General features: G+C 39.9%; 2 protein-coding genes across 9 annotated transcripts in view; one reads left to right on the forward strand and one right to left on the reverse strand.

The window, feature by feature from the left end:
• srla (sarcalumenin a) overlaps nt 1-6,924 on the reverse strand; it is a 13,553-nt gene extending 6,629 nt beyond the window's left edge. The window contains exons 1-4 of one of the 2 annotated variants that reach the window (XM_089006981.1): nt 6,634-6,924; nt 3,015-4,121; nt 770-862; nt 378-473 (exon numbers count right to left, since the gene is read on the reverse strand). In XM_089006981.1, the coding sequence (XP_088863107.1) occupies nt 378-473; nt 770-862; nt 3,015-3,894 (1,069 nt within the window). In that variant the 5' untranslated portion in view covers nt 3,895-4,121; nt 6,634-6,924. Of the gene's footprint in view, nt 1-377; nt 474-769; nt 863-3,014; nt 4,122-5,375; nt 5,475-6,633 lie in introns of those variants that run through there. The other variant, XM_089006980.1, reaches the window with a different exon arrangement.
• A 530-nt stretch (nt 6,925-7,454) lies between these two features.
• wdr19 (WD repeat domain 19) overlaps nt 7,455-24,776 on the forward strand; it is a 31,853-nt gene continuing 14,531 nt past the window's right edge. For all 7 annotated transcript variants that reach the window (XR_016116316.1, XR_016116317.1, XR_016116318.1 and 4 more), the window contains exons 1-29: nt 7,455-7,670; nt 8,058-8,149; nt 8,227-8,292; nt 8,375-8,500; nt 9,650-9,765; nt 10,409-10,524; nt 11,048-11,128; nt 11,784-11,896; nt 12,029-12,202; nt 12,272-12,342; nt 12,682-12,848; nt 12,930-13,053; nt 13,132-13,238; nt 13,871-13,987; nt 14,125-14,280; nt 15,819-15,966; nt 16,700-16,913; nt 17,445-17,604; nt 18,488-18,598; nt 18,703-18,812; nt 18,922-18,979; nt 19,805-19,951; nt 20,763-20,845; nt 20,922-21,005; nt 21,092-21,238; nt 21,962-22,086; nt 22,381-22,490; nt 23,684-23,752; nt 23,832-23,909. Coding sequence is in view for 4 of the 7 variants with exons in the window: in XM_089006979.1 (XP_088863105.1) it covers nt 7,665-7,670; nt 8,058-8,149; nt 8,227-8,292; nt 8,375-8,500; nt 9,650-9,765; nt 10,409-10,524; nt 11,048-11,128; nt 11,784-11,896; nt 12,029-12,202; nt 12,272-12,342; nt 12,682-12,848; nt 12,930-13,053; nt 13,132-13,238; nt 13,871-13,987; nt 14,125-14,280; nt 15,819-15,966; nt 16,700-16,913; nt 17,445-17,604; nt 18,488-18,598; nt 18,703-18,812; nt 18,922-18,979; nt 19,805-19,951; nt 20,763-20,845; nt 20,922-21,005; nt 21,092-21,238; nt 21,962-22,086; nt 22,381-22,490; nt 23,684-23,752; nt 23,832-23,909 (3,276 nt within the window). In the remaining 3 variants the exon portion in view is untranslated. The remainder of the gene's footprint in view (nt 7,671-8,057; nt 8,150-8,226; nt 8,293-8,374; nt 8,501-9,649; nt 9,766-10,408; nt 10,525-11,047; nt 11,129-11,783; nt 11,897-12,028; nt 12,203-12,271; nt 12,343-12,681; nt 12,849-12,929; nt 13,054-13,131; nt 13,239-13,870; nt 13,988-14,124; nt 14,281-15,818; nt 15,967-16,699; nt 16,914-17,444; nt 17,605-18,487; nt 18,599-18,702; nt 18,813-18,921; nt 18,980-19,804; nt 19,952-20,762; nt 20,846-20,921; nt 21,006-21,091; nt 21,239-21,961; nt 22,087-22,380; nt 22,491-23,683; nt 23,753-23,831; nt 23,910-24,776) is intronic.

The following is a 24,776-nucleotide window of genomic DNA, read 5'->3' on the forward strand; positions in this document are numbered from 1 at the left end:
CCTATCTGTATGAGTTACTTCCGGGTTGAGTGAACGCTGGAGTGTGTGGCTGCCGCTGCTCACCCACAGAAAAACCGATCCTGTGACTGTAAAGTGACCTTGAGAGTTTTGAAAGGCGCTTATAAATGACATTTATTATTATTACTTTATCTATTAGCTAGCTATCTAGCTAGCTAGCTTTCCATCTATTTGAGTTACTTCCGGGTTGAGTGAACGCTGGCGCGTGTGACTGCCGCTGCTCAACCGCAGAAAAAATATCCTGTGACTGTAAAGTGTCCTTGAGAGTTTTGAAAGGCGCTTATGAATGAAATGTAAATAGCTAGCTAGGTAGCCACCTAGCTAGTTAGATAGCGAATAGATAGCAAATAGATTTTAACCTGTGACTTCATGCTGCCTGAGTTCATTGTACTTGAAGGCTTGTTCCACTGGTTTGATGGCTTTGTGGTAGATGTTCAGTAGCTTCTTCATTGCAGCTGGACACAAAAAAATGTTAAGATCATGACAGGTCAAAAAATGGTCAAGAGACATTTTGGGGAATGTGTTTGAGTGCACACTGGCATATTTATTTCAATAGCTTTTAATAACAGTAAAGTCTCAAAGGGCTTAGTTTAGAATTATAAATTACATTCCCTGATCTTAAACCACAGGGGGTTTTAGGGTGGGGGAAATAAAAACAACAAACAAAAAAAAAACATCCTGGGTGGAATTAAAAATGTTGAGGGTGTATGTTTACTAGGTTTCAGATTTAGAGTTTTATTCGGTTCCTTACCTGATAACTGGGCCGAGGGTTCAGAAGCAGCCAGTCGCAGCGTGTCTTCAATATGGGAACGGTCCCTCAATGTCTGAGCCTCATTTGCTTTTCCTGATTGGTGGAGTAGACAATCAGTCAGCATTCTTAATAATAACAATAATAATAATAATAAAGTTTTGGGCAAGCTTCCGAACACAACCCTCTGTATTTATCCGGGCTTTGGACCGGCACAAGAAGACTTATGTAACAAGCAACTCAATAAGTAAAAGGCTCTCAAACACAAAATGGTCATCAGCACAGCAATATTCAAAAAAAGCAAAACTGATATTCTGAAAACGGGTTCATCAATTTAGGGAATCATAATGAAACATAGGCATTTATGATTCAGATGATTTTTTTTTAATACAAACCAAAAGAGCAATGAAATGCAACCCTGATGTCAAATGCTTCCAAGTGAGTGTACCACCTGTGCTCAGAACACGGTTGACTAGTCTATCATTCTGTAGCACATCTATCAGTCTATTTGCTTCCTTTGCTATTTTGGTCTGTTTATTTCTGTACCAGAGGTTGTCGCTAATTCCACGTTAGCCACACACAGTATCATGTTCATTGGGATTGAAGTGGCTGAGAAAGAAAGACGGGAAGCTGAGAAAGATCTCTTTACTGCCATAAGTCTTAACATTTAAAGGACAACCGACGTCACTTTTTTGTTTCTTAGCTGACATCAGAAAAACGTTTTATCGTATCTAAAATACCCAAATCACGCAGTATGATATTTTTATTAAAATGCAAAAAATTGAGCTGCGAATTGGGCATTTTCAGAAAGTCCCGCCCCCAGTTTGTGACGTCACGCCAAGACGTCTTGCATTGCTGCAGAATCAAAACAATGGCTTCAGATTCGGAGAATATGCTTTCTTGTTACACATCCAGTTATGAATATGATTCAAATAGTCCTAAAGAGGAAAGCATACATGTTTGCAATCGATTCAAAAATTTATTTGTGCCATTTTGAGGCAACATTGGGGAGAAATCTATCACCCCAAAAAAAAAGAGGCACAAAATGGCCACCTCCACAGGCTGATAAATTCCTTATATGGAGCTTGGATGCCCTCTTCTGGCGGCTTTTGGGTGCAACACGGTTCTCAGCCCAAACAAGTACAGCAAAATACATTGACGTGATGGAAGGACCGCGACAATGCGTCTTTTTTACGGTCGGGGGCGGTCCTTTAGTGACGTCACGTACGGACTCGTTACCAACTCAAAAACAAGACTTCCGGAATATTCAGCGCGAGTCTTAAAACGTAAAATATAGCTATATGCGGTGGAATCTTTGTAAAATACGCTCAGTAGATGTCATTTGAAGCCATTTTACAAATAATGGACACAACTTGTCCGGAGACGTCGGTTGTCCTTTAAATGTTTGATCCATTAATTGCAGTTACAAATAGGTAAGCGTTTTAAAAATGTCTGATGTGGCCTATACAAAGGCCCTGGCAACAATTTTCTATAACCCTACTAAGATGAAAAAGTTTCTTCAGGCGTCATCTGTACTGCTTTGAAGGTGTCGGACGTTTCGCTTCTTATCCAAGATGCTTCGTCAGCGAACTAAAGTCTTTTGCTGGTAGTTTCGACCCTATATATATCTCTACTGTCCAGACGTGGCGATGCCGGTCTCTGCTATGATTGGTCCCTGCTCTCAGGTTGGGGGGAGTAGAGGACTACTCTGCGGCTACACTGACTACTTCTATTGTCCCGCCTGAATATGAGGTCGATGACTGGCCTGATTGCTCCATTTGCTCTGCTATCACTTCATCAGTATAACTAAGCCTATGTTGCCTAAGAAGTAAGTTGTACAAATTGAAGTTCATTCCACCATGGCGATTTAGTGAAGGTTTTTGCTGTTTTATCAAAATATGTATGTCCTCACAAATTCAGCCAAAATGATTTTTTGGTGTGTATTTTCATTTCATTTGGCTACACACACTTTTTACTCACTGTGTGTGATTATGTGTGTGTGCGTGGTTAATGAGAGGAAAAAGTTCATACTGCAAAAAGTAAAATGATATTTTAACCAAATTCACTACAGAGATGAGGACTTTGAATGTAGCCATTCAGAGTCCTCACTCCTGCTGTTATTTCAGTTGCAAGTCCACTTTTTATTTATTTGTTTTTAAAGAAGTTCAAGTGGGAAATGGGTGACATTTAGTGTTCAAATGTAACACTAGTCTTCTCTAAATTTATCATGTATCATGCTGTACTGTACCTTTGGCATGCGCAGACTCCTTGAGCTCCTCGGGAGTACCTTCAACCTCAAAAGCCTCTATAGATGATTCTTCTCCTAGTTTGTCCACTGATTTGGGATCTGCTGTGACTTCTTCGTTGACCTGTGTCTTAGGAATGACTTCTTGCTTTGAAATCACTTCTGGGTCAGGAACAAGTGTAACTTCTGGTCCAATTTTATTTTTTGTCATTTCTGACTTTTCTTCTTGAGGTTCTAATATGACTTTTGCTTCAACATTATCGTCATCTTCTTCTTCTCGTTGTGGTTCAGCTTCATGTTCTGCTTCAGGCTCTGGTATAGCGTCTGTGGCTGGCTCATATGTTGCTTCAGATTCTGGTATCATTTCTGGGTCAACTTCATGTTCTTCAGCTTCTGACAAAACTTGGTGTTCGCTATCATCATCTGTTAACTGTGCTTCGGTTTCAGATGTCACTTTTGGCTTACCACTCATACCAAAAATGTCCTCGGGCTCCAATTCAGCACCTTTAAAAGTTTCCTCCTCCAGGACATCTTTGAACACAATTTCCTCCGTAGCTACTTCTCCCATTTGTGTCTTCTCATCTGTTTCCTGAAACAGTTCCTCATATTCTGAATCAGCACCATGAGAGGTAACTACTTCATCTCTTGGCAATTCTTCCTCTGTGTCTTCCCTTGTTTGTTCCTCATCCATGACCTGTCCCGTAGAAGATGTAACCTTGCCAACGGTTTCATTTTCATTAGTTCCCTCGACAATGGATGCATCGTGGTCATCAGATGCCACGTCCTCTTGGTTCTTCATCTCTCGTACGTCTTGAGGAGCATTGTCCCTTTGTTTTCTTCCAGTGCTGTTTTCTTCAATGGTGGAAGCCTCAGATTGCACCATCTCAGATGGTTCTTCTTCATGTCGTGAGAGCAAGGCTTTTTCTTTCTCAGACGCAGTTGATGTTGGAGTACAAGGTTGACAGGCTGGTCTCTCCGGGGCTGGGGTGTCGTTAGACGAGCTTTGGCTGGGATGGTCCTCTGCTGTGCCACATCCACAAGAGAAGAGGTTTCCCTCGTGCTCCTCGAGCCGGAAAGGCACTAGAGGCTCTTCGTCCGGGATGGATGAGCCTGGCACCAAAACACAAAAATAGGAGAGAAAGTAATCGGTACCTGCTGTTATTTCAGTTTCCAGTCCCCTTTTCTTTGTTTTTAAAGAAAGGGAAATGGGGTGACATTTAGTGTTCAAATGTAACACTAGTTCTTCTCTAAACTTATCAGCAACGGTGGTCCTCACTCCTTATCTGGAGTTATCCGGACCTCACAAAACCATTGAAACAGAAATGCGTGTGTGTGTGTGTTGTGTGTGTGAGGTCACAATTTGAAATTATGCATATTCGTGCTTGGGAATTGATAATATTGCAATCAAAGGTGTACATTCTGTGTGTGTGTTTGTTATTTACGTGATTTATCATGTCTGTTGTAGACACGGTGATGCCAACAAGACAAATGAACAATTTTACATGAGACAATGAGGTTGATCTAAATGCCATGATAATGAAATACGATTGGATTGGCGTATAACCGTCCCCCCTGTGTATCTGTGAGTAGATGTTGGTTTAAAAAGGCATAGATGTATTCTGGAAAGTCACAAAGAGATCAGTGAGCCAAGTATCTGGTGACAATTCAGCTTGACAAATGCATGACGTGACCTCAGCTGTTTGCCAGGTCTGAAATGAAGCTATTCAAGGGCACACAAGGGTATGCTTATTGAGTTTATAGTGCAAACTAATAGTACGTGAACCCTATTACAGCTAGTTCAGATGTATCATACTTAATAAAATTACTATAATTGTTACATTGTAACATTACAATATAATGAAGATAGAATCAGTGGAAAATTTTGGAATTTCACAATTATTAAATGGTCTTTTGAAAGGGTGGATGTGTGCAGGGTACGCTATTTTGTGACCCCAAGGCGATCTGTCAACTCCGTCTCCAAGAGAGTGAGCGTAAGCATCAGTCACAACAGTACTTGGTGTCCCACCTCAGACTGACATTTCTACTCTATACCCTCAAAACTCCAAATTGCACCTCCTCAATATTATGGTTAACTTTTTCAGTACAATATAATTGGATTGCTTAATACGTTTTCAAGTTATCTTTTGACCTCTGGCTAAAAATATTTCCAAATGTACATTATGCCAGTTCACTGTATTATTCCTGAGCTTTAATTTAGTATCCACACTAAATCAACACATCTACCGTGTAGTCAATCCATTACAGTGTACACGGTCGCATACATGCCTCGTGTAAACTGCACAAAAATAAAGCACCTCTGCACTGACATGTTGCAGCACAAACACCAAAGCCTCTCAGCCATACCTGCAGCAGTCAGAGCCAGCAGAGCCAGAACACAGCACGCATGGACCAGAGACTTCATTTTGGCTGCCAGGGGACTTCCCTTCCACTTCCCAGGATATATATACCCCTCAGACAGATTTAGGGGGCATGTGCCCAGCGGAGGTGGGACACAGCAACTGTTTTCGTACCCGGATTGGTTATTTCAGCAACCTTTTCAAGCTTCTACCCCTGCTTTGAATTTCAGCACTAAAAAAAAAAATATGAGTGTAGAATAGAATACAGTATACAATTACTTGACTATTCAGTAGTATACTGTTCTGTGAAATGTTGATGACTTGATAGTAGAAACATTTTTTGTCATTAAAATTAATAAATCAACATTAATTAAAGAAGTGGGGGTCATTGTACTTTCATCTCCTGGATTGACTATTGCAATTCACTTCTCTTTGGTGTCCCTCAGAAACTTCTCCACAAACCTCAACTCGACCAGAATTCTTCAGTCTGGATCGTCACCAGAACCTCATCCTTTCACCACATCACCTCCGTCCGTCCTCCAAGAGCTCCACTGGCTCGCAGTCAAATATAGACTCAAATTTAAAATTCTTCTTTATACATTTAAACCTATCCATAACCTTCCCCCCCATACCTATCGGACCGTCTTCAAATTTCTATTCCCTCTCGTTCCCTCAAATCCTCTTCCTCCCCCCACCTTTGTGTGACCCCCTGTCCGTCTCAGCACGATGGGGGACAGAGCTTTCAGCTACCCTGCCCCCAAACTCTGGAACGCACTTCCTCTCAACATTCGTTACATCGATTCTCTTCCCATCTTCAAATCCTATCTCAAAACCCGCCTATTTAGAATCACATTTTCTGTGTAGCTCTTTCTCGTTTCTATTTATATATGTATATTTATTTATTGTATTCTATTTGTGATTGTATTTTATTTATTATCAGTGACTGTAAAGTGACCTTGAGAGCTTTGAAATGCGCTTAAAATGAAATGTATTATTCTTATTATGAACGTTTTAGATTGTGGAAATGAAATGAATTATGAATGTTTAAGCAGCACGGTAACACAGTACAGTATTTCCCAATCGGGATGCTAGTGTGCTACGAGGGACAAGTGCGCGTACTACTGTGCTAAGCACGAAGGAGGAGACAGGCACACAAGCCAAACTAACAGACACTTAGACCCATACCAACACATAATTGTTTTCACGACAACTTTTAAAGTGAGAATTGTCTTGGTCAAAAGTGTACAATACTTCATCTTCTTTACCGTTCGACTTTTCCCTTCAGGGGTCGCCAAAGCGAATCAGTGTCCTGCATCTTCAGATGTTTGATTCGCATGTTTGTTCTGGCCCTTCATGACACAACCGTCTGTGTTTATCCGGACTTGGGGCCGGCACAATAAGACACTAGCTTGTGCCCCCTTGTGGATCCAGAAAAGAAACTCCTTGAACTTAATAAAGATGAAGATGCTCGATGAAAGGCAATGACAGTGAAGATTGACTGAATACACTCCTTATAGATACACTAAAAATAAACCAACACACGCACGCACGCACACACAAAACCCCCACTGCGTTGTGGGGCACTCGTACTAATAGTTTTCCGTGTGACCGCAGGAAAGAAGAATAACGATCACGAATAAGATCATGCAACTACACTGACATCATGGGTGCTTCCCAACTCCCGAGGAAGATGAATTGTCATAAAGTTCTCAAAACAACAATCGTAGTTAAATATGTTTTAAAAAGTTCTTATTCTACGACTGTAATATGTCCTTCAGAGTTTTCAAAGGCGCTTTTAAATGAAATGTATTATTATTATTATTATTATTATTATTATTATTATTATTATTATTATTATTATTATTATTATTATTATTATTATTATGATTATTATTATTATTATTATTATTATTATTATTATTATTATTATTATTATTATTATTATTATTATTACGTATTAAAAAGTACTGTATCCTTAACCATTCAGTTCATGTTCCTAGTCGGAAAACGACAGGGAAGAACTTCCTCAACTCAGATACGTATCCGGTTTATAAACCGGAAGTGATCTTTACAGCTCTCGATTGGCTTGAGCTGTTGCTATGACTTCTGTTCCAGACGCTTTGGTGTCTTCTTATTCTCTAGTATTCCACAAAGCATTTATTTCATCGTGTGGCTGCAGTGTACTGCAAGTTACCCGTGTTCAAACGTAGTTTGAAAATACTTTTAAACAAGGCGAGGCTTCGTGAATTCAAACCACTGCACAAAATAGATCGAACGAACATCTAATCACATCAAAATGAAGGTTGGTATTGCGTGAATGACTTTATTTTGTGTTAGCAAAATATAATCACGTTAAAAGGAAAGAATATGTTTTAACTTAACGAGCAAATTGGTAAAAAAAAATAGTGCTGAGTTGATAACGAAACTTTTTGATACATAATGATAAGGTGTATAGTAGAATTGCCTTTTCATGTCAACTATAAAATAAGTACAGAGGTACAAGATATGATCGATTCTTGTCACTCTGAACTCTCTGTGTGCTCATCTATACGCAATTACACTTTTTCACATGATGTAAACACAAAGAAGTCCGGAATATGAATGAATGTTGTGTCTGTCGAAATACTTTTATTATTTGTGACTACATTAGAATATGGTCTTCACTCAAATGTCCTTATTGTGTCCATAGAGCATTTTTACTCTCATCGACAATGCTTGGATGGGCTCAAAGTTATTGTACAAGTGGCAGAAATCCCTTGGAAATTATATTGCTGTTGCAGGGTGAGTGAAAACGAATGCCACGTTAAATACAATGCTTGACCTGACTAAACCCATGCACAATGTATACAACCCAACAGACTTGACAGCTCAGTGAAAATATTTGATCGCCATGGACACAAGTGGACTGAAATCAGTCTTCCGGGGTATGTGTCGGAGAAAAGATTACGAAAATTCAGTCATAAATTGTGTTTGAAAATAAGCCTCCACTTTTTCCTGCTTTCCTAGACGCTGTGTGGGGATGGACTGGGATAAGGATGGGGACATTTTGGCAGTGATAGCAGCAAAATCCAGCTCCATATACTTATGGGATGCCAGTGTCAATAAAACTTCAAAGATAGACAGTGGAATGAGGTATACTTGATTTCAGTCTTATACAATTTAGATGAACTGTTTGAGCAATGGCTGTATATAAGTGCCTTAAAGGACAACCAACACCATTTTTTTTGTTTCCTAACTGGCATCAGAAAAACGTTTTATAGCATCTAAAATACCCTAAACATGCAGGCTGATATTTTTAGTCAAATGCAAAACACCAATAAAAATGAGTTAAAGTGTCCCAAAACTACTTCAAAATGACCCCGGAAATTGCGAGTTTCAGAAGGCCCCGCCCCCTTGCTCTAGAATCAAAACAACAGCTTCAGATTCGGAGAAGATGCTTTCTTGTTACTCATCCAGTTTTGAATATGATTCAAATAGTTCTGAAGAGGAAAGCATGAATGTTTGCAATCGATTAAAGAAGTCCTTTTGTATCATTTTGAGGCGTCCGGACTCCAATGTAGCGTCCCAGAAAATGCACAAGATGGCGCCCAAGCTACGTTGAAAATGGGATGATTTGTCTGCTGGGAATTTGTGTCAACTAGTATCAAATAGTAGTCTTGGTGCAACACACAATGATTCACCATCGCGTTATTTGTGTGTTTTCCTTCTAATTTTGCCATCAACACGATGTTTTCAGACCAAACACAGTACCCAAAATGTCGCTTTCTCGTGACGTCACGTCAGCAATCGTCACCAACTGGAAAACAACATTTCCTGAATATTCAGCACAAGTCTTAAAACGTAAAATATAGCTACATGCTGTGGAATCTTTGTAAAATACGCTCAGTAGAAGTCATTTGAAGTGATTTTACAAATTATGGACACAACTTGTCCGGATGTGTCGGTTGTCCTTTAACTACAATGTTTTTTCAGTCGTGAAAATATATTCTCCTCTCTGGAACTTTATCTTGATTGTTACCAAGAGTAACGGTTTCTTCTTTGGTACACACTCCAACTACCTACAAAGCTCAATGTGTAATCCAGCTTTATTTGTCCGACTGTCCACTGTTTATGGTTAAAATTGATGTTCTGAAAATGGGAAATAAATCCACCAAATTTGTGATGGAGATTGAGATTATGTTTTTAAAATAATTCAACATTTATTAGTCATATTTGCCATATTGCTCAGACAAACAGAACCATTTCATCCGTATAATAATAACAAATCAATTTTCATGACAGAGATCACATTTCTCTCATTGTGTGGTCAAAGACTGGCCCTCTGCTGGCAGCTGGGACCACCAAAGGAAACCTGTTGATTTATAATCAGCAGACTTCACACAAGATTCCAATTTTAGGTAAATGACAAGCATGATCCGTCTGTGTAAGCTCTCAGTCGTACAGTAGTGGTCCATCGATGAAAAGGTTTCTTCAGCCGTCATCTGTACTTCTTTGAAGGTGTCGGACGTTTCACTTCTTATCCAAGAGGCTTCGTCAGCGAACTAAACTTTGCTGGTAGTTTCGGCCCTATATATATCCCTACTGTCCAGAGGTGGCGGTGCCGGTCTCTGCTATGATAGGTATCATAGCAGAGTCTGGCAGATGGGACCACCAATGGAAACTGTTGATTTACAATCAGCAGACTTCACACAAGATTCCAATTTTAGGTAAATGACAAGCATGATCCGTCTGTGTAAGCTCTCAGTCGTACAGGAGCGGTCCATCGATGAAATGGTTAGGTACCATAGCAGAGTCCGGCACCGCCATGTCTGGACAGTACGGATATATATATAGGGCTGAAACTACCAGTAAGACTTTAGTTCGCTGAAGAAGCATCTTGGATATGAAGCGAAACGTCCGACACCTTCAAAGAAGTACAGATGACGGCTGAAGAAACCTTTTCATCGACAAGCATGATCGTTTTCAGAATTCTACTCGCTTCATGACATTCTTTTCTCTGTTTCCAAGTTATCTTTTGACCTCTGTTGCCATGCATGGTAGGCAAACATACCAAGAAAATAACCTGTGGCTGCTGGAGTGCTCAGAATCTACTGGCCCTTGGCTGCGACGACAACAATCTGAGCATCAGCAATCAAGAGGGGGACACAATCCGAGAGGTGGTCACATGGAAAACACTAAACACGTTGTAGCTGTACATCTTTCCTCACATACGGATAATTCATATAATTTACATGACTGGAGATCTGTGTAAGGGAAACTGACGTAGCTATAAACAAGGATCGTGAGATCGTAATAATCACTAATAATAACCACTGTGAGACTAATAAAGGCATATCCAATCCAATCCAATCACATGTGGCTGAATGTAGTGAGCAGACATCAGTCAGAGAGTCAGAGTCATCTTTATCGCCAAGTATGTAGAACACACAAAGAATTTGTTTCCGGTCGAACACGCTGCACTAGTATCATTATGAAACAACTGCAAAGAGGCACTATACAGTTCCATTTGGGCTACTGTTCAAAGAGTTAATGGCTTGGGGGAAGAAGCTGTTTAAATGTCTGCTGGATTTGGTGCGCATGGATCAGTAGCGCCTGCCTGAGGGGAGTAGCTGGAAAAGGTGGTGGGCAGGGTGCGGAGGGTCCAGTAGGATTTTCAGACATGCTTTTATATTGTCGTAGATGAAACTGCGTGGTGCACCTGCAGACGTTTACTTTTCAATGATGAAGACCAGCGAAAGGACTTCCCCAGGAGAGAACACTGTGAGTTTCAGTTTCACTAATAACGGTGATATGTCAATAAAATGCATTTACAGCGATCTCAGTTCAATCAGACATTCTAACATCACTTGCATTGTTTTTTTATCAGTGCTCAAGTGACCCGTGTGTTTAGAAAAACTGATCCTGTGACTTTAAAGTGACCTTGAAATGTATAAATGTATTTTAAGCGCCTTTCAAAGCCCTCAAGGACACTTTACAGTTACAGACAAGCATAGGTAGTATAATGAATAAAATACAATCCCAAATAGAATACAATAAATAACATACAATTGTAAATACAAACAAGAGAAAGAGCTACACAGAAAATGCAATTTTAAATAGGTGGGTTTTGAGATGTGATTTGAAGGTGGGAAGAGAATCGATGTTACGAATGTTGGGAGGAAGTGAGCAGAGCAGCTGAAAGCTCTGTCCCCCAGCGTGCTGAGATGGGGAGGAAGAGGATCTGAGGGAACGAGAGGGAATAGAAATTTGAAGAAGGTTAGATAGGTATGGGGGGGGGAAGGTTATGGATAGCTTTAAATGTATAAAGAAGATTATTATTATTATTATTATTATTATTATTATTATTATTATTATTATTATTATTACTCTAGAATTGCATTGCATATGCTTACCTACATGGCATTTGATATTCTAGGTGAGTGTCTGCGTGGACAAGAAAATGTTGTTCCTTTTCAGCATCGCCAATACCGAAGACTGGTACGAGTTGGCGTTTGACGCGAGTTATGGCCGCATCGTCTCTTATCGCTGGTACGGCACACATATACGACATTACATCATGTCTTTGGGCATTAACAAAAAACACACGCATGTTGTTTTATTTCTATTGTGGCAAAACACAACTGTTGAATATTCTCTGTAATTTTCGTCCACCTTTATCAGGTTTGGTGATGGCTATATTCTCATTGGCTTCTCCCATGGGTACTTTGTGGTCATTTCCACTCATGTCAAAGAGATTGGGCATGAGCTCTGCCAGGCTAGGAATCATAAAGACAGTCTTAACAGTGTTGCCATCTCAGCCGCGTTAAACAAGGCTGCCTCTTGTGGGGACAACAGGTATGTATAAACTCTTTATGGAGGTTACGACGTAGGATGAGTCAAACTAAATCACTGTGTGCATTGCAGCATAAAGATCCATGATCTTTCTGACTTCAAATACATTAGTAATGTGATTCAGCTGGAGGATGAGACAAAAGGTGAGTACGTTTCCTGCTATTACATTAGTTTGAAATGTACCAACCACGTCTCTCATCGATGGCCTTCTCTATCTAGAAGACTTTTTTTGTTGTTCACAAACTCACTTGTGCTCTTTGGCGTTTGACTCAGTATGACTCAGACTTGGTCTTAGTTTTACTTCTCAGTGCTTTCTACTCTGGTTGTGACTTGTGTATTCCTTTATTTTTATGTATCTGATAATTGATCCATGTACAGTACAGTACAGTGATACCTTGGCTTACCAACTTAATTGGTTCCCAGACAGAGTGTGTAAGGCGAAAAGTGTGTATCCCAAAAATTAATTTCCCATGTCGAATAAGGTCTGGACCAGCTGAGTTGGACAGATGATGGCCAGCTGTTGGCAGTTTCTACACAGAGGGGCACTCTTCATGTCTTCCTCACAAAGCTTCCTATTCTGGGGGACAGTTATGGAACCAGACTGGCTTATCTTACATCTTTGCTGGAGGTCACAGTATCAAACCATGGGGTGAGGACTTGCATTCTATTGGAACCCAAAAGACTCCTCACTGGAATCATGGTGCGCCTTACTAACTCAGTTGTTTTGCAGATACCTCCTGTGGCCATACAGGTGGAAGTCGAACCAACTTTCATCGCCGTGGGACCCTATCATGTTGCTGTTGGTATGAACAACAAAGCCTGGTTCTACGCACCACTTTTTGAACAAGACTCTAGTATGTGTCATTTTTAACAATCGTTCATTCTGTCAGATCACTCTACACAATTTGTTTTAATCATCCATTTTTGTTCAGCTTTTACCAAACTGAGGGAGATTGAGTACTTCGGGACTGTTGCCAACATGTGTCTTAATGCAAAATATGCCGCCGCTTTGTTTAATGGTAAAGTGCAACTGCACATGGTAAGTCACATTTATTTATGTTCTGTGCCTATTAGCTTATGAGTGAGTTAGTTGCACACAAATATCAGAGATGTTCGGTCGGACACTGTGGACAAAGGCTCGAACACAGAAAGATTGTCTTTTACTGCCAGTAGGAGACGCAGCCATTCATGACAGACGCCTGAATTCTGCAGCCCTCTGCCAAGCTATTTATTGAGAGTATATGCAAATTTAAGTGATACATTAGTAAAACATAGTGTTCTTGATGAGAATACCACACCCCTTGAGTTCTAAGCGCGAACAGCTGTAAGCAATAAAACATTGTCTTTTCCATGAACTGATAAATGTGTAACCTGGCTAATGAGCTCTTCCTGTGAAGGAGTTTCAAGTCGTAAATTACTCCTGTGATAAAGGAGTTTCCCAAGTCCTAAATTCTGTCCAAGGCCAGGTCTCCTAGATGAAGATGACAGTTTAAGAGGCTGTGTCTGTTGAACTCAGATTGACCGATGGTTTCTGTGCTTTCATTGTGTACTCGAGTCACACATGTTCACTAAGCTATAACAGCATGTAACATTTAAATATGATAACTTCTTATTCTGTCTAATCTCTATCAACAAATCATTTCAATGCTTGTTTCCTTGTTTGATTTCGAGATTGATGGAAGTGAGCAGGAGGAGAGGAAGCAGATGAAATTGTTCCCAGACGATGACAGAAAAGGTCGAATCCTTTGCCACTCTCTCACCACTGACTTCCTCTACTATGGCACTGATGTAAGGCTCAGCAACAGCCAAAGCACTTGCACGTGGATCCACGTTTTAATCATCTGCATTTAGAAAAGAAAACATACATAATTCCTGTTTCTCAATTCCTTCACTGCATTCCTGAGTTCCGTCTGTTGCTCTTACAGTTGGGTAACGTTGTGTGTGTCCTGGTGGAGGATTGGGAAACTGTGAGCACTTACAGCCACACCGTGGCACTAAGTAAAGTTTTCCCAGATGTGAATGGGACACGTTTGGTCTTCATTGATGATAAGAAAAGTGGCTTCCTGCTCATCCCTTCAAGTGTGAGTATCTACAATAATAATAATAATCATCATAATACATTTAATTTCAAGCGCCTTTCAAGGCTCTCAAGGATGCTTTACAGCCACAGACGAGCATAGATACAATAATAAATAAAATACAATTATAAATAGAATACAATAAATCAAATACAATTATAAATAGAAACAAGAGATAGAACTACACAGAAAATGTAATTTTGAATAGGTGGATTTTGAAATGGGATTTGAAGGTGGGAAGAGAATCGATGTTGGGAGGAAGTGAGTTCCAGAGTTTGGGGCAGGGTAGCTGAAAGCTACGTCCCCCATCACCGGGGGGCACACGGATGTGGAGGGAGGAAGAGGATCTGAGGGAACGAGAGGGAATAGAAATTTGAAGAAGGTCAGATAGGTATAGGTTATGCAAGGTTATGGATAGCTTGTGTTTGGTAATTGGAATGCTTATGGCCAGCCGGCAACACAGCCAATTCCAGACCAGGGCTCTTTAAATTGTAGCTGTTGCTGATAAATTAACAATCTGATCTCACTGCAGTACAACGTGATATTAAATCATATTGAAGGCAACAAAGCCAAAGGCATGGCTCATACCCCAACTTGTATGTTCAGTGAGGGACAAACCTAAAATTGCTTACGGAAGAAGCCTTCGGAGCAAAATCCACAGCAGGGCCAGAGAGGGGAATCTCTTGCAAGACATTTGCTTTTTTTGAATCATTTTTGTGAGCATGTGGTCTTACGTTTTTACTACCTCAACTTGTAATCAAAAGTTGCTGTTTGACATGAGACATTTGATTTTCAAAGTAAAATTTACCTCTTGCCAGCCAAGCAGACCAGCTGACCAGTAGTCCAAGGTACAGGATGACCCAAAAAGATGCGTACCCATGAAAATTTCAATTGTGGCTTTGATTAAAAAGCAATTTATTCGAAATTACGACCACACATTATTCAGTTGATGGAAGACCATTCACCAGAGTTTCAATTATTTCTGTCAATTTTTAGCCAATTTATGGCTTTCCCAAGATGTGTTCCAAATGTCCACCATTTCGTTGCAAGCAAACCTGTACGCCATAAATTGACTAAAAATTGACAGAAAAAAAAATAAACTCTGGTGATGGTCTTCCATAAACTGAATAATGTGTGGTTGTAATTTGAAATACAGTAAAGTCTCGTTATATCGATATCGGCTATATCGATAGTCCCGGTTATATCGATACTATTTCTATGCACGCATGGAGAAAATTACATGCAAACAGGGTCGGATATATCGATAGTCCCGGTTATATCGATATTTTTTCGGACTCCCTTGAATATCGATATAACGAGACTTTACTGTAAATAGCTTTTTAATCAAAACCACAATTAAAATTTTCATGGGTATGCATCTTTTTGGGCCACCCTGTATGTACAGTATACCTTGCACTAAGTCAGCAGGGATAGGCTCCAGCAATCCCAAGCATAAAAGGAAAGTGATTAACCAATCATTTATATTTTGTCCATTTGGCCTCCTAGGTCCCTGTTCAAATTCTTATATTCTGTCATGACAGGCAGCGGAATTGTGCCTTGAGCTTCCAAACTTCTCCCCCACCATCACTGGAGTGCTGTGGGACAACTGGCACGGTGATAGGGTAGCTTTTGTAGCTTTCGATGATGATAAAGTCTACACCTACGCTGTCCATAAAACCACCATATATGGTAGGGAAATGCCAAACCCAAGTTGCATGGGTTTCCTTTTTGATATTATTTAAAGGACAACCGACACCATTTTTTGTTTCCTAACTGACATCAGAAAAACGTTTTATAGCATCTAAAATACCCAAAACACGCAGGCTTGTAGTTTTAGTCAAATTCAAAACACCAATAAAAATGACTGAAACCGGTGACGATCTGGACTCCAATGTAGCGCCAAGATGGCACACAAGCTCCGTTGCTAATGGGCTGATTTGTCCGCTGGGAATTTGTGTGAACTTACACCTTCTTTATGCGTGTTACCGCAATTAGCTGCGACACACAACGATTCACCATCATGTTATTTATGTACTTTTCCTCCTAATTTCGCGATCAACATAGTGTTTTCAGATGAAAAAAAGTACCCAAAGTGCATTTTGTGTCACTTTCTCGGTCAGGGGCGTTCCCTCCGTGACGTCACTCCGGGATCGTCATCAACTTAAAAACAAAACTTCCTGAATATTCAGCGCCAGTCTTAAAATGTAAAATATAGCTAGATTTGGTGGAATCTTTGTAAAATGCGCTCAGTAGAAGTCATTTAAAGTGATTTTACAAATTATGGACGCAACTTGTGCAGATGTGTCGGTTGTCCTTTAAGTGTTAACATCAGTAATGTTATGGCCAGTGCGATTCACAGTCATCCTGTGATTGATGATCAGCACTCATGTCTCTGTTTTCACGTCTCCTCCTGTTCATCTAGGCCCACGAGTGGTGTTAGTGGGGTACACTCCTCTTCTCTCCTCCCAGAAGCCTTTGCTGCTTTACAATGGTGTACTGACATGCCAGACGGCGAGCGGCAAGATCAGTGAAGTGGCTCTGAGCACACATTCCTTCCTTGAACACTCAACAAGCACACCATCTGGGTCACAACCAGAACTTGGCAAGCAGCTCACACAGGCTCTCCAGCTTAAAAGGTGTGCTTGCTTTTGATTGGAAGGACTTGATTTCTTGGCAATGTCAGTTTGTATTCATTTAGAAGGTGGCCAGAGGCTTAAAATTGTGTCACCACTTTTCATCAGTTCACTATTCACAAGTTTCCAGGATTTTCTGCTTTGCGCAGAAATTCCGGGATTCGGCGATCCCGGAATTTGGTGCAATCAGTGGAGCCGCAGGGAATAGTCCTCTGCTCCCCCCAACCTGAGAGCAGGGACCAATCATAGCAGAGTCCGGCACCACCACATCTGGACAGTAGGGATATATATATAGGGCTGAAACTACCAGTAAGACTTTAGTTTGCTGACGAAGCTTCTTGGATAAGAAGCGAAACGTCCGACACCTTCAAAGAAGTACAGATGACGGCTGAAGAAACCTTTTCATCGATCGACATTTCTGTGGTTAACTTGTGTGGTTTTTTTTTTTTACTATCTTCTTCTGAGTACAGCAGTGGCTGGTATTCTATTTATGAAGGTGAGACAATTCTGACTTGTGGTCACATATGTCACCAGGTTTTACGAGGCCTGGGACCTGTGCTTGACCGAAGACAACGAGGCAGAGAAGGCAGAGATCGGCAAAGCGTGCCTGCTTCACATGGAGGTTGAGCTCGCCATCCACTTCAATCGCATGAGTGGCAATGTGGGAATGGTGATGTCACTTCAAGCCATCCAGGTACACTTACGACTGGTGCAGATATGGACATTACTTGATAAAGGACAACCGACGTCTCCGGACAAGTTGTGTCCATAATTTGTAAAATGGCTTCAAACGACTTCTACTGAGTATATTTTACAAAGATTCCACCGCACATAGCTATATTTTACGTTTTAAGACTCACGCTGAATATTCCGGAAGTCTTGTTTTTGAGTTGGTGACGAGTCCGTACGTGACGTCACTGAAGGAACGCCCCTGACGGAAAAAAAAGACACATTGTAGCAATCCTTCCGTTGCGTCAATGCTTGTTTGGTCTGAAAACCTCGTGTTGCGCCAGAAGAGGGCGTCCAAGCTCCATATAAGGAATTTATCAGCCTGTGGAAACGCAATACGCTGTCATGTCTACAAGAGGTCGCCATTTTCTTCTGCCTCTTTTTGGGTGAGACATTTACCCCCAATGTTGCCTCAAAATGGCACGGAATAAATTATTTAATCGATTGCAAACGTGTATGCTTTCCTCTTCAGAACTATTTGAATCATATTCATAACTGGATGTATAACAAGAAAGCATATTCTCTGAATATGAAGCCATTGTTTTGATTCTCGAGCAAGACGTCTTGGCGTGACGTCCCGAACTGGGGGCGGGTCTTTCTGAAAATGCCCAATTTGCAGCTCAATTTTTTGCAGATTTTAGACACTTTAAGTTATTTTTATTGGTATTTTGCATTTGACTAAAAATATCAGCCTGCGTGTTTTGGGTATTTTAGATGCTATAAAATATTTTTCTGATGATGACAAAAAGTGATGTCGGTTGTCCTTTAAACTAGCTTTTGATACAAATGAAACAGGAAGTTTGTGAATTTAAGAGGAAATGCTAAATGTATTTTGTTCCCATTCATAGGGCATTGAGGATCATAACTTACTTGCAGGCCACTTGGCCATGTTCCTGGAGGACTTCTGTCTTGCTCAGGACCTTTATTTAGCCTCAAGCTGCCCCATTGCTGCCTTGGAGGTCAGATACATACATACATACTCACAGATTCATATACATACAGTATAAACTGTCCATAGTTTTTGATCTTCAGCATTGTAAATTAAATTGTCTTGATTGTTCAGATGAGAAGAGACTTGCTGCACTGGGACAGCGCTCTGAAGTTAGCTAAGGGATTAGCAGAAGACCAGATTCCATTTCTCTCCAAAGAATATGCTGTTCATCTGGAGTTTATGTATTTATATACATGCAGACATAATCCTAATCCTGTTATGATCTTTAATGTTTAATGTCTGATGCATCATCTGGTTCTCTCTCTCCCCCCTCTGTGTGTGTGGTTCTAGTGGAGACTACATGAACGCTCTGGCACATTATGAGAAAGGAATCACTCATAATAATAAAGTAAGACCAACAGTTTCAATTTTTTACAGTTTGACATCATAATGAAATGTGAATGAATGATTCTTCCTGCGAGGAGTCAAAAATAGGAATGACTTTCAGTGTGATACAATACAAAAAAAAGCTATCTATTAGATCTAGCTTGCTGTCTATTAGCTATCTATTATCTTTAGCTCTAGCTAGCTATCTATTAGCTCTAGCTAGCTGTCTATTAGCTATCTATTAGCACTCGCTCTAGCTAGCTATCTATTAGCTCTCGCTATAGCTAGCTATCTATTAGCTATCTATTAGCTCTCGCTCTAGCTAGCTATCTATTAGCTATCTAGCTAGCTTCCTGTCTATTTGAATTACTTCCGGGTTGAGTGAACGCTGGCGCGTGTGGCTGCCGCCGCTCACCCACAGAAAAACTGATCCTGTGACTGTAAAGTGAGCTTGAGAGTTTTGAAAGGCGCTTATAAATGAAATGTATCAGTATTAGCATTAATCACAATCATGAACATATGATGAAATTAATACTTCTCTGACCGTATAAAATGACCTTGAGAGTTTTGAAAGGCACTTATAAATGAAATGTATTATTATTATTATTATTATTATTATTATTATTATTATTTTTATTATTATTATTATAAATAAATAAAAATGAGTATTATCATCCTTGGAAACCCCAAATCACGGACATTCATTGATTTCCTAAAGTCAAGAGAACATTGCATAGTTTGAATAAGGGTCACACCGCCATATTGTTGTCATTGTTTTTTTTTTTTAATTATATGTTATTTACTTTTTTACTCTTACTTTTTTTCTTACCAACCCCTTGGGTTACAGTTCCAGGAGCATGATGAGGTATGCCAGGGAGGTGTAGCCAGAATGTCCATTCGGATTGGTGACATAAGAAGAGGAGTGGCACAGGCTATTCAGCAACCAAGTAGAGTCCTGAAGAAAGAATGTGCAGCCATACTGGAAAGCATGAAAGTAAGGGTTTAATTTTAGTTCCCTTTATATATTTAAAGGACAACCGACACCACTTTTTTTGTTTCCTAACAGACATCAGAAAAACGTTTTCGAGCATCTAAAATACCCAAAACACACAGTATGATATTTTTAGTCAAATGCAAAACACCAATGAAAAAAGTGTCTAAAAACTACTTCAATTTGAAACCGGAAATGGCCAGTTTCAGAAGGTCCCGCCCCCTTGTTCGTGCTGTCACGCCAAGACGTCTTGCCTTGCTCGAGAATCAAAACAATAGCTTCAGATTCGCAGAATATGATTTCTTGTGACTCATCCAGTTATGAATATGATTCAATTAGTTCTAAAGAGGAAAGCATACATGTTTGCAATCGATTAAAGAATTCCGTGTCATTTTGAGGTATCAGGGGGCAAATGTAGCACCCAAAAAAGGCAGAAGATGGCGAAAAAGCTCGGATCAACACAAAGTTTTCAGACCAAATAAAGTACTGCAAAATGCATTGACATGATGAAAGGACTGCTACAGTGTGGCCTTTCTCGGTCAGGGGCGTTCCTTCAGTGACGTAGGGTGAGGACTCGTCACCAACTCAAAAACAAGACTTCCGGAATATTCAACGTGAGTCTTAAAACGTAAAATATAGCTATATGCGGAGGAATTTTGGTAAAATACGCTCAGTAGAAGACCTTTGAAGCGATTTTACAAAATATGGACACAACTTGTCCGGAGGCGTCGGTTGTCCTTTAAACTCATTTATAGTATTATGGATGTGTGTCTATATTTGATTTGTATTGATTTGTTTTATATATATATCGCAGCAATTCTCAGAAGCTGCTCAGCTCTATGAAAAAGGACAGTGTTATGATAAGGCAGCATCGGTTTATATTCGCTGCAAAAACTGGTGAGACAATTCCCGAAAAACAGCAGCGCTCGTGTCTTGAATCAAGTTGTCGACAGTGAAACAACTCTTCTTTCAGGGTCAAAGTGGGAGAGTTACTGCCTAATGTAACCTCTTCCAAGATTCACCTGCAGTATGCGAAAGCCAAAGAGGCGGATGGCAAGTAGGTTTTACTCGGTGTCTCCATTGAGCATAGGAATGGGGAAAAAAAACAACAAAATAACAGGGTCATGGTTCCGTGTTTTTCAGTTATAAGGAGGCAGCACAAGCCTATGGGAGTGCAAAAGACTGGGACAATGTAACTCGCGTGCTGCTGGATCACCTGAAAAACCCAGAAGGAGCTGTTCGCATTGTTAGAGAGACACAGAGCATCGAAGGAGCGAAGATGGTGGCCAGGTGAGACAAAATGTCTACCTTGACAAACTTAATGTAAAGTTTTAACAAGATGCAGTTGGTGAATAACTGAAATCATAATCTACTAACAGGTGCTCACTGATTTATCAGATCCAATCTTGAATCAGCCTGTGTGTTTTGGGTATTTTAGATGCTATAAAACGTTTTTCTGATGTCAGTTAGGAAAGCAAAAAATGGTGTTGGTTGTCATTTAATGTTAAATTTTAACAAGCTGCAGTTGGTGAATAACTGAAATCATAATCTACTAACAGGTGCTCACTGATTTATCAGATCCAATCTTGAATCAGCCTGTGTGTTTTGGCTATTTTAGATGCTATGAAACGTTTTTCTGATGTCAGTTAGGAAAGCAAAAAATGGTGTTGGTTGTCATTTAATGTTAAATTTTAACAAGATGCAATTGGTGAATAACTGAAATCATAATATACTAACGGGTGCTCACTGAATTATTAGATCAAATCTTGATTTTCTGGATTGCTAGAAACAGACACTTAAACAGACAGTTCTTATGTTGGAATTCGTTTGATTTGCAAGGGCATAAAGTTATTAGTTGGCTGCACATACAAATTATCACAGACAACAACTTTTGTTGTATGTGTACATATATCTCGTTAAAAAAAATACATTAAAAAATCAGCTTTTCATTTATTTGCTCAGCTCTTTTGGTTCATTGAAACAGCTCGTATGATAGGTTTCTGCCTTTTGCAGATTCTTTTTGTCATTGAATGACTACGGCTCGGCCATCCACTTCCTGGTGCTGTCGCAGTGCAACGACGAAGCCTTCCAGTTAGCACAACAGCACAGACAGATGGAGGTCTACGCGGACATCATCGGTCTGTGATTTTCACCTCTCGTTAAACTGAAATGCTGCGATTGGGTTCATCTATTTGCTAGCTATTAGCTATATATTCACTAGCGAGCTAGCTTGCTACCTATTTAAGTTACTTCGGGGTTGAGTGAACGCTGACGCGTGTGGCTGCCGCTGCTCACCCACAGAAAAAAACTTATCCTGTGACTGTAAAGTGACCTTGAGAGTTTTGAAAGGCGCTTAAAATTGAAATGTATTATTATTATTATTATTCATTGTTTTGAACCGTGCACTCGCCCGCTTTGTGCGTGCTCACCAGGCTCTGACGCAACACTTGAGGATTATCAGAGCATCGCTCTTTACTTTGAGGCAGAGAAGAACCACCTGCAAGCTGGCAAATTCTTTCAAAAATGTGGACAGTACAACAGGGTATGAAGTCGTTTTTTTTATCCATTCATACTCTTATGTTACCGAACATTCTCAAACCCTGAAATGATTTACTGATAAATCCATTGACTTTTTGTGTGAAAGCGGATGATATACAGTGATACCTTGGTTCACAAACCCCTTAGCTTATGAACTTTTCGGTTCCCTAACGTTAAATTTATGAACATTTTACCTTGGCATACGAACTATTTTTCGGGATATACGCAGAGCTGCCGCAATGAGTGATGTGTTGTTCGCGAACGAGCCCGTTCTCCTAAAAGAAAATGGCAGCTTGTTTTGTCCTTTATTCCCCGCCCTCAGTCGTCAGTTAAAGCCACGTGATTGGTCAAGAACGCAGCAGTGAGGGTTTAAACATTTAATAGACAGGCAGACGACAGCGAGAGAATGTCAAATGGGATAGAAAACAGTGAAATTTTGACTCATTTCAACTTTGATAGTTCAAAGGCAGAGTATAGACTGCAAGGTTAAAATTCCCATCAATCAGGCTCCACAAATAACCCGCACTAGCCATCAGTTCAATTTGAAATGAAAAGACAAGCAAAGGAACCAGCTATTAATGATGTTTCTAGTGTGTCTTCTTGCATCTGTTGCTGTTGCAATGTCACAACTTTCAAGATGTACAACCCAGAACTCCTTGAGACACTTTATGCAAAAAGATATCCATTCCATCAAGCCACCAACGACCATCACAAAGGTAAATAAAATGACTATTATACCGTATAGTTTATTTCTTTAATTATAATACCATAGCACATTTATTATGCATAAAATAAGGTATGTTTTGTGTCATTTTAGAAAATTAGACAGTAGAAAATAATGTTTTATGGGGACCTGGGAACGGATTATTATCATTTTAATGGTTTCCTATGGGAAATTAATTTTTGGGATAAACACCTTTCGCCTTACACACTGTCTGGGAACCAATTAAGTTCTTAAGCCAAGGTATCACTGTACTTGCAAATGCCGTGACTTGGTTAATTGTACCTCCTGCCATCTAGTGGAAGCGTGTTTAGGATCACTGGCATAGATAAATAACTAATCATACAAAATCATTGTCATTATGAAATCACGATTGAAGATATTGAAAATAATGTCTGACCAATTGAGTACATTTGGATAATTATCCACGTAAATTACTGGGCGACAGCATCAACTTCTCTTGTTCTCTTCTTCAGGCGTTGAAGCACTTTCTCAAGTGTCCTAATACGGATGACAGCCTGGCTTTGGACATGGCCATTGAGACAGTGAGCGATCGATCAGTTTGTCCGGTGTAAAAATCCCTATCACCCATGTTTAAAATTTTTAATGTGTGTTTTCCAACAGGTGGGTCAAGCCAAAGACAGCTCCCTTACTAATCTATTAATAGAATACCTTATGGGGGAGAATGATGGCATCCCAAAGGTGATGATGATATGATGCTATGTGTCATCCCCCTTTCTAATTTTATCATGAAAGTTTTAGCCAAAAAAACTGTTTCCGTATAATCTTCTCTGTTCAGCGAGATACAATAATAATAATACATTTCATTTCTAAGCACCTTTCAAAACTCTCCAGGTCACTTTACAGTCGCAGGAGAAGTTTTATCAGTGGGTGAGCAGAGGCAGCCACACGCGTCAGCGTTCACTCTACCCGGAAGCTATCTAGCTAATAGCTAGTTAATAGCTAGCTATCTAGAGAGCTAGCGAAATAACCAGCTAATTAGTCAGATAGCTAATAGACAGCAAATAGCTAGCTAGCTAGTGAGTTAAATAGCTAATAGACAGCAAATAAATAGCTAGCTAGCCAGCTAGTTAGTTAGATAGCTAATAGACAGCAAATAGATAACTAGCTAGATAGCCAGCTAGATCGGTAGCTAGCTACTAGACAGCAAATACATAGCTAGATAGCCAGTTAGTTAGTTAGATAGCTAATAGACAGCAAATAAATAGCTAGCTAGCCAGCTAGTTAGTTAGATAGCTAATAGACAGCAAATAGATAGCTAGCTAGATAGTTAGATAGCTAATAGACAGCAAATACGATAGTTAATAGATAGCTAGTTAGCCAGCTTGATAGCAAATAAATAAAACATAGAGGCAAATAGATCAACTCAGACGTGCTAGAGTAAAGGCTCATCTAATCTAATTTAACATAATGTTGTCATCACCAACTGTTGGCCCCAGAGCATATCGTAAAATTCTCGTCAGCACTTTCTTGTCAGGTTGCTAATTTGTAAGATTTTAAAGTTATCGCGAGGTATTTGATCTTGCTTTCATCTGGAACTACTTCATG

This window comes from Hippocampus bargibanti, linkage group LG10 (assembly GCF_051943395.1).
Source record: "Hippocampus bargibanti isolate YZ-2025 linkage group LG10, ASM5194339v1, whole genome shotgun sequence".
NCBI classification, from domain to species: Eukaryota; Metazoa; Chordata; class Actinopteri; order Syngnathiformes; family Syngnathidae; genus Hippocampus; species Hippocampus bargibanti.